Here is a 9,414-nt window from a genome sequence, read left to right as displayed (position 1 = left end):
GTGCAGCACACCAATATGGCACATGTATACATAAGTAACAAACCTGCACGCTGTGCACATGTACCCTAGAACTTAAAGTATAATAAAAAAAATTCTAATTTTTTCAGCTTTACTGAGGTATAATTGTATCAGGGTATAATATTTTAAAAAGGTATAATATATAGAAACACAAATTATATATATTTAAGGTATGTCTGTGATATTTTGATATACACATACATTGTGAAATGATTACCCTAGCCTTCTACTTTTTCAAGAGCTGTTAACTCACAATAACATTTGATAATGGTAAAGAAAAATGTTGAACAACTTTAGACTTTAACAAGTATAATGGTAAAATGACATCAAGGACTAATACTACTGGGCTCTTTCCATAGAAAAGGCCCTGTGCAAAGTGCAAAGCACTTTCTGTGCCTTCCCTCATTTAACACACAAAAGAGCTCTACTGAGATAGCTACATTTAGCCTTCTCATTTTATAGATTAGGAATCTGAGCACCACAGACGGTTAGCTACAGGCCCAAAGATATAGCTATTCAATGGCACAGTTAGGATTTGAAATAGAATCCACTCTTTTAAGCTCCATGTTAGGATGACTAAGGAGATTTTCAGGCTTCCTAGCTCTGCCTGAGGTTCACCTTCACCTGCACCTCCCTCTTGGCTTAATCAAACCTTCCTGAATGTGGAAGGCACAGCTGATGCTTCTGCATTTGGGGAAGGCAGATCCAGAATTCAGGAAAGAACACTCAAGCACCTTCCTATCAGTCAGCCACTGCTAAGGGCTGGAGGTGAAGGAGTTTGGAAAGCAGGAGGCATGCATGGTGATGCCATGGAGACAGGGATGCAAGCATCCTCAAAGAGATCAAGTCCGCAGAGAGGCAAGCTGCTCTCCAGGACCTGATGGCTGCTCTTGGAAGGCAGATTCTCTTTCCCAACACAATTAGGGGATTTAATACACATGATCAAAATCACATAAGCTTCACAACTGTATTTTATGTTTGCTCCCAGAGCCTTCTCAAACAACTCCATGCCACATGGTTTGTTTTTGTACTTTTCCCCAGGCCTGGGATGTCCTTAGTTAGTCTTAAGGCTCCTTTCTAACTCTACTCTACCCTGAGGACCCTTTTTAAGATCTTTCCCAATCACACTATCAGCCAAAGCCAATTTCCCTTTCATTTCTCTCAAAGAAGTTTGTCAGGAAGCTTTTTTGATAACGGAGAAGAAAAATAAGAAGACATGCTAAAGCTCATTTTCCCAATACACATCTACATATTTATTTATGAATTACTATATGCATGCACTAATATTAATGTCTCAAGATATGAATTACTTTCAGGGCATGGGTCAATGTTAAAGGAAGTTGATTTATATCCCTATTTAAAGCCGCCAATTTGATGATATCTAATATTTTTCATCAACTCCAGCCCAAGTACCATGATGTGGCTGTTGAACACCAACACTAGGAATGGGAGAAGAGACAGGATGGCCTTTTTCCCGTTGTTCATCTATGCTTATGTGATTTCAACCTGCACTCCTCTGCAGAATCCTTTTAACCCCTTCTGGGGACCAGGGGTGGTAGTTTAGTTAAAATCAGATCATACTAAATCTCCTTATCTGGGCACAGGGAGACCCATAATGCCTTACCATCGGCAGAAAGTAAATGAACCAGGCAGCAAGGATGAATGGACCATCAGACGCTCCGGGTGGTGGAGACCCATTCTCACGCTTCCCCTGGGATAACCTACACAGTGTACTCCCAGCACATGACTGGCTTTCAGACACACATACATACCTACCACATAGTACCAGTGTCAATTTGCATGTTAAATATCAGTAAAGATTTTTTTAAGAGAAAGATCAATATATATGATTGTTCTAACATCTTTCTCCACCCAGTGGATTACTAATAAGCATTCCCCAACACATACACCCGTGTGTACATACTGGGTACCCCTGTCCTAAACCACCTGAATGCCTGAGTCATTCATTCTGATTGGTGGGATGATGTTGCCTTGCATTGCCACGCCATTATTCGGTGTGAGTAGCCCTCACCTCCACAGCCAAGTCTGTTGACTTCTCACATCATGCCTCCCATTTCTGGTGTATTATGCCTCCCACCTGGCCTGAGTGCAGCACAATGTACAGAGCAGGCAATCAACAGGTATGTATCAAGAAAAGGGATGGGCTGAACAATTCTAAAGCCACCACACTGAATCACAGTGATGCAAGAAGTTTTTATAATAATCGTGCCAACTCCAACTTGGTTGAGTCTGAGTTCGCCCCCCAAAAAAATGTGATGGCATCTGTTTAGAGCATGCATGTGAAAGCTCCTCAAAATATACTGGTGCTATAGCAAATGAAACTTGTGACTTCTTCACGGGGGTGATTCTCCCAGTAAGTTAAGACTTGTGAGAGCCACTGGAGCTATTTTCGTTTAAATCATACGTAAAACTGAGGTGCTGACCTCATGTATTTGGTACTTATCTCCTAAGCATTCTTTTTTTTTTTTTTTTTTTTTTTGAGACGGAGTCTTGCTCTGTCGCCCGGGCTGGAGTGCAGTGGCCGGATCTCAGCTCACTGCAAGCTCCGCCTCCCAGGTTTACGCCATTCTCCTGCCTCAGCCTCCCGAGTAGCTGGGACTACAGGCGCCCGCCACCTCGCCCGGCTAGTTTTTTGTATTTTTTAGTAGAGACGGGGTTTCACAGTGTTAGCCAGGATGGTCTCGATCTCCTGACCTTGTGATCCGCCCGTCTTGGCCTCCCAAAGTGCTGGGATTACAGGCTTGAGCCACCGCGCCCGGCCTCCTAAGCATTCTTATGTTAGTAAATGTCCTAACTGGTCCCTAAAAGTAGGCAAGTCAGGTCACTATACTGGCCCAGCATTTCTTCTTATATACCCCTGTAGAAGTATTTGAACTTTGTTCATAACTTCTGCCTGAATACTATCCTTCATTTATAATTCCCCTACCTAAAGGATGTATTATTGGAATAATAAACCTAAACTACATGTGATATATCACTGCTTTGTGAACTGAGATTTTTAAACAATATGATTCAATTTATGAAAGTGTCAGGTTCTAAACTCTATGGCATGAGAGAGGAACAAAGTAATGATTAATTATGCTAAGCATTCCAAAATTTGATATAATGAATACACAAATTGCCAATGTAAGCAAAGCTTTGTTGGTGTTTTACACCAACTATATCAGAATCAGGACTGACTTTAGGTAGGTCAACCTCTAGTTAACCTCAGACATTATATACATATTTTAGCATATTTAGACATAAAGAAATACCCAGCCAATTGCAAGTATAGTAGGTTCTTGATGACATGAATTAACAAAAGAGTCAGCACAGATAATCTTAAATGGGAGCTAAATACAAAAATCAATTTTTATTTAGCTTAAGTTGTTCTTATATAATCCCCTTTCTATTTGGCATTCTTTCCCATGCATAAGAAATGGATTTTATGCCAACGGCTGGGCGGTGTTGTGGTTGGGGGGTGGGTATATTCCCTTGCTCATTAAATGTTTCATTAGACTAATAGTAAAGCTAATTTTCCTATGTGGTTGACCTGCATTTACAAAATTGTGGCCTTTATATACCTGCTTTAGTTTCACCTGAGAAAGCACATGAAAAGATGTTCAATAATATTAGACATTAGAGAATGCAAATTAAAGTTACAAGACGCCACTATGCACCTATTGAATGGCTAAAAAATCTTGAAAAATCAACAATACCAAGCACTAATGAGAATGTGGAGGAAGCGGAATGGTCATATATTTCTGGTGGGACTACCCAGTGATCCAGACAGTCTAAGAAACAATGCAGAAGTTTCTTATAAATCTGTGTATACCATTCGATCAAGCAGTCATATACCTAAGGCGTTTACTCAAGTGAAATGAAAACCTATGTTCACACAACAACTTGCACATGAAGGTATATAGCAGCTCTATTCATAATTGTCAAAAACTAGAAATGACCCAAATGTCAAACAAACTGTGCTGCATCCATATAATGGAATATTATTCAACGATAAAAATGAACCAACTATTGATACACGCAACGACATGGATGAATCTGAAACACATTTTGCCAAATTAAAAAAGAAACAGATGCAAAAGATTATATATTGTCTTATTCTACTCATATGACATTCTGGAAAAGACAAAGCCATAGACGGGGATGGAGAACAAATCAGTGGCCGCATGAGGCTAACAGCCGAGGGAGGGTTTGACTGAAAAGAAGTAATACCAGGGAATACCAGGGAATATTTTTTGAAGGGGTGGATGATTACATTATTTTAAATTTTTGTTGTGGGCATGGTTAACACAACTCTTCATTTGTCAAAACTCATAAAAGTATACACCAAAAGAAGCAAATTTTACTACACATAAAGTAAAAAATCAAAGTAAAAGCCTCTTTCCTAGATGGTTCTTTTTTCATAAAAACAGTTGAGAATTACTCCTGTGAAAGTGTTTAGCCTTTTCCTCCATCTGCCATAGTTCCTTTCTGGATTCTTTATTCAGGCTAAGTAAGACATACATGTTGTTTGTGGCTGTAAGCAGTGGTGGTAAAAGAAATTTCTTTACCCCCTAAGATGGCAATGAGATTTCCAACTTTCCCCAGGTTAAAAAAAAAAAAATTCCTAACAAGGCTGAAAAAGTAGAAAATGAACATCAGCCCAGCCATATCAACAACAACCACATACACACACAAAGCACTTGAAAAGTTTACGGAGAGAGATGTAGGGGGGGCTACTGGAAGGATAGCAAAGACAAGAGAACAGTGAGAAAGAGCTTGAAGAATAGGAAAATGGAAGTCCCATTAATAACAGAGACAGCAACATGAGTAGAAAATAAGGAATATGCAGAAGCAGCTGTCACTGGTTGGGTGCCTACCATGTGCCTGACATGGTATTAGGAGCCCTATATCCCTTCAATCCTCAGAACTCCATAAGGCAGAGTCATTTATCTTCCAGATCACTGATAAGAACACTAAGACCCGTTTAGTTTAGATGACTTGCCTAAGTTCACATAGTAAGAGATGGAGAATGTGGTGAAACCCATGCCTACTCTGACAAGCAGAGCCCATGATTTCCACTCCACCAAGTTCCTCCAGGAAAAGATAACATGGCTGCCTCTAAAGATACAGATAAAGGTAAGGTAGCCATATATAATACCACACACTGACTATTTTACGTATCTCAAATATAATACTCTGGGTGCTAAAGAGTACATGTATGCTTTACGCAGGAGACATAGTCTTGACAATTGGAGGGTAAACACATTTTTAAAAAATTTTATCATCCTTCAAGTATACTCAGGAACTTCTCTTATAGAAAGAACCATAAAATAAATATTTTTGTAAAGCAAAGAATTCCTTTGTGATATAATTAATCACCTCATAATTCTTAAGCTGCAAAAATTTCAATTTTTCTCTAGTGGATTTTCTTAAAACATAACATACTTTCAACTTGCAATATATTTTTTAAAATCTATCTGTATTAGCCAGTCTTAGAAATGAATGAACAAGATTAAGAAGTTTTATGGAATGAATAAATGAAGGGCTTCAGTTAATTGCCTTTTATTTTATACCTCTTCTAAAGAAAAAAAAAGAAATTATGTGAAAAATTAAAATAATTACCATTCCCTCTCTATCACTTGCAGAATCACTGTAACTGTATGCTAGGAAGTAATTCAAGGCACCCACATGGCCACTATACCCATTTACCAATTTATCTACTCAGTAACTAAACTCCATCTTGAACAGAAAGGGTGCTACCCAGAGGCCAAGACCACAGGAAGTCCAAGGGAATATCAACAGCATTCTACATCCAAGATGCATTCACCAGCAGAATAAAATACTTAAATACTTAGACTTTCACTGAGATATGCATGGTATAAAAATCATTTTTAATTTTTTTTCCGACTGTCAATGCATAAAGGATTAGGGAGTGAAATTCTCTCTTAACAAAGTGATCAACTTTGTACACCATCTTGACAACTCCCACTTAAAAATGAACAGAATGAACCCATCTGTCCAAAAATAGAGTCGTTACCCAGAAAAACCATAATCACGCAAAAAATAAAACATCTCAGAATTGGCTCTTCTAAAGAAAAAGCTCCAATCAAAATACTTCGTGCAACAAATAGTATACAATGCTAAACTATCTTTAAGAGAATGCAACTTAGAATTCAAATATGCATGGTTCCAAAATACGATCAGAAACATAGTAAACTAATACTCAAATCCAACCCCGAAACATGGAGTGAAGGGCTCAAAAGGTGTTCTAAAGTACCGCAAACTAAGTTTCCAAAAGTTAGTCTGAAAAATACTGGCTTAAAATGTTCACAGGAACTTAATTTTTATGGCACGGAACAAAAATAATGTCCCCGAATAATTAGATGATGTGTCTGTAATTTGTAGAAACTCTTGTTTTTTCACTTACTGTCAGAATAGTGACATCACAAACATCAAATGCTAAATACATTTCTAGAAAACCTGCAAATGTTTCCCATCTCCTTCAATGATGACACAAGTCCCCAAAGTCAAATCTTCCATTCACTTATAAGCAGAAAAATTCTACAGTGCCTGCAACAGTGAACTCAATGAGGCCAGTCACTTAAAAAAAAAAAAAATCTAAAATTAAAATGTAAATGAGACTCAATGAATTTGATAATTTTATAAAATCCGCTCGAACGCTTTTGGAAAACAGGCTGCAAATGCTATAATTTCCCTTCTCTCTCTAGCCCTATCAAACAAAAAAGCACTTTAAGATATTTTCAATATACTTATAACTACAATATGAGTCTGCTGTTTCAGAAACACAATTTCAGAGGCAGGTACTTCAAATATATTTGCTGGAGGAAAAAAAAAACCCACAACTTTTGACTGTGCGACATACTTTTTCTGGAAGCTGGGATTCAACTTCTTTCTTCAGTCTCCTTAGTAAAAATGGTCTTAACACCTTATGTAGACGTCTGATGATCAATATAGTTTCTTCTTCATTTAAATCCACCTGTAAGAGAGGCTTACATGAATTTGGTGTTTTAAAGGAAAGGATGTTTCATACAATAAAGCTTTACGTTACACTTGTATTTCAATACATGACTGACATTTTACATGCATTAAAGCCAGGTTTAAGCCTATCATACCTACCTCTGAATTATCTTCCCACCTGCCTACCAAGTGGTAACAAAATGACCTCTAAATAGATCTTTGTCTTAATGCTGAGTTCTATGGAAAAGAGTCCGGAAGCCACCAGTTTTTTATCAGTAGTGTCAACAGCCCCAAATTGTATGGAATATGACTGTCAATGAAGACGGACTGAAGATCGAGACAGAATGGGAGAAGGGGGGCAATAGTTAATATGTTCCCTATTTAAAGTGGCAGCCCTAAGTTAGGCCCTTCGTCTTGGTTGTCTCAGACATAGAAACATACTAAAGGAACAGGGGCTTGCACATATAAAGAAGAGGAACAAGAGTCAATCCAGTTTATGCTGGTGGACCTCTAAGTCCCTCTAACTTCACTCCTTTCCTTTTCTCAGCCCTATCTAGTTCAAATTTAGCCCAACTTACAGATTTCCCGGCTTTCTCTTTCACCTTCTCCTATTAACCTCTAGGAGGCAGAGTTGATTGACACTACTTTCTACAAATGGGCAAGCCAGTGAGTTAACCACTGAGGAGGGGCCCACGTGCCTCAAAATCAAAGGGCCAAATAATTCAAACCGAAATTTTACTAAAGCATTTTTAGTGGGTTTTCATTCCTATGAATGAGGAACCACTATGAAAATGACATGTGCCCATTTCTTTTCTTGCAATGGCCCATTGTCTTCCTTTCATAAATGAGGTCTTAAGAGAAGACAGTGGAAGGAACAATAAGAAACTGGAAAATAAATGGCTACTCCAGGAAGACAATTTATGTACACACACAACTGAAACTCACATTAAAACCTAAAAAGAAAAAAAAAAAAAAGGTCTGCAGAAAATTAGTGAAAACTAGTTCTGTTTTACACACAAACTCTTCATGTGGAAATATTTTAAAGGGAACTCCAAGTTTATAGCAAGGAAAGATTTGTTTAAAGCTTGTATTTAGTTGTTAATTTTGTCCGGTTAAATTAATTCAGCAAAATATCTCCATGTTCATCCTCCCTGTGGCCCACTGGTTCCACCAGTAGGGACCCTTTTCTGGTAGCCTGGTAAACATGCTGGCAAAAGACAAAGGGGTTAGATGCCCCATGTACCACTAGATCCATTTTCCTAGGAGGGGAAAATAACCCCAACCACGAGACCATGTCCACCCACGAAACCGATGGGTTTCATAAAATAAACAACATTGCAAACCACCCTGCGGGAGTTCTGTGGCAGTAATGTTCCCAGCTTTAGGGCCTTTCATTTCATGTCATTGTCATGCAGTGGAAAAAACAAAAGTCAGACCAGTACCCTTTCACCAGTCATGGCAAATGGAGCATTGAACCATTGTTCAAATGTGCTGCAGCTCTTAAAAATTGTGGGGAGGAGGAAGTTGAGGAGGGCCCAGAGTTCAGGGAGCTTATTCTGCAGCGGGGTCCCAGTCAAGAGGATCCTTCTGGGGGCCACATAGTGAGTGTTCAAGACCTGAGTCAGCTTGCAGTGGTGATTCTTCATTCGGTGGCCTTCGTCCACTATCATGTATTTCCACCGAATCTATAACATAAGAGGAAGGATGGACATGTAGTAAGCAAGGGAAAATACAACTATTTCCAACAAGCAAGTAGTGGTGCGGGAAACCAAAGAACCCATCCTTTGGTATATGATATGCTGTGATTACCTTTGAGACAAGAGAATCTCAACAATGTCTCATGCCTGATAGGCCGCATAAGACATCCTGTAATAATAGAATGTTAAAAAGCAACAATGTTCCTTACAGACCTCGTAATTCCAAATCAACTTTTTACAAAGAAGGAAATTTGGGTCCAGAATGACATGGTTGTTCCTACATGTGGATCCTGCATCTCCCCATCCAATGCCCCTTCTATTAATATTGTATCATGACAGCTATCCCAGATTTCATTATCATGCTATTTCGGCTCATCACAGGCGCAGAATATAGGTACCCACCTGAAGCAGAGGTTAATGACTAATTTTTCCAAGATGGCCCTAGCAGATTCTACAGCTGAGATATTCCTGGCTCCATACCTTCTTTTCTATTAGCCTGGCTGGTTACTACCTTTAGGGCTTGGCTGGGAAGTGTGTTTTGTTTTGTTTGGACTGGTTGCTAACATTTAAAAGTTGGACCGTTTCACATTAAATTTGTACATACAGCTCTTCAAAAATTAGGTCTGACAACCAAGTTCCCTCAATACACGCACATTCCTTATCTGCCAGATCTAGGACCCCTGTTTTATCTAAAATAAAAGGATATACTCACTGGCAG

General features: G+C 38.8%; 1 protein-coding gene across 4 annotated transcripts in view; it reads right to left on the bottom strand.

Moving 5' to 3' along the window:
• The window catches only part of SMARCA2 (SWI/SNF related, matrix associated, actin dependent regulator of chromatin, subfamily a, member 2), a 183,601-nt gene that overhangs the window by 101,447 nt on the left and 72,740 nt on the right, over nt 1-9,414 (bottom strand). For 3 of the 4 annotated variants that reach the window (XM_011956472.1, XM_011956473.1, XM_011956471.1), the window contains exons 18-19: nt 8,442-8,684; nt 6,905-7,018 (exon numbers count right to left, since the gene is read on the bottom strand). In XM_011956472.1, the coding sequence (XP_011811862.1) occupies nt 6,905-7,018; nt 8,442-8,684 (357 nt within the window). The remainder of the gene's footprint in view (nt 1-6,904; nt 7,019-8,441; nt 8,685-9,414) is intronic. The other variant, XM_011956474.1, reaches the window with a different exon arrangement.

This window comes from Colobus angolensis, unplaced genomic scaffold (genome assembly GCF_000951035.1).
Source record: "Colobus angolensis palliatus isolate OR3802 unplaced genomic scaffold, Cang.pa_1.0 Scaffold419, whole genome shotgun sequence".
Taxonomy (NCBI): Eukaryota; Metazoa; Chordata; class Mammalia; order Primates; family Cercopithecidae; genus Colobus; species Colobus angolensis.
Note: the sequence above shows the minus strand (reverse complement) of the source record. Positions and strands in the feature narration are given on the sequence as shown.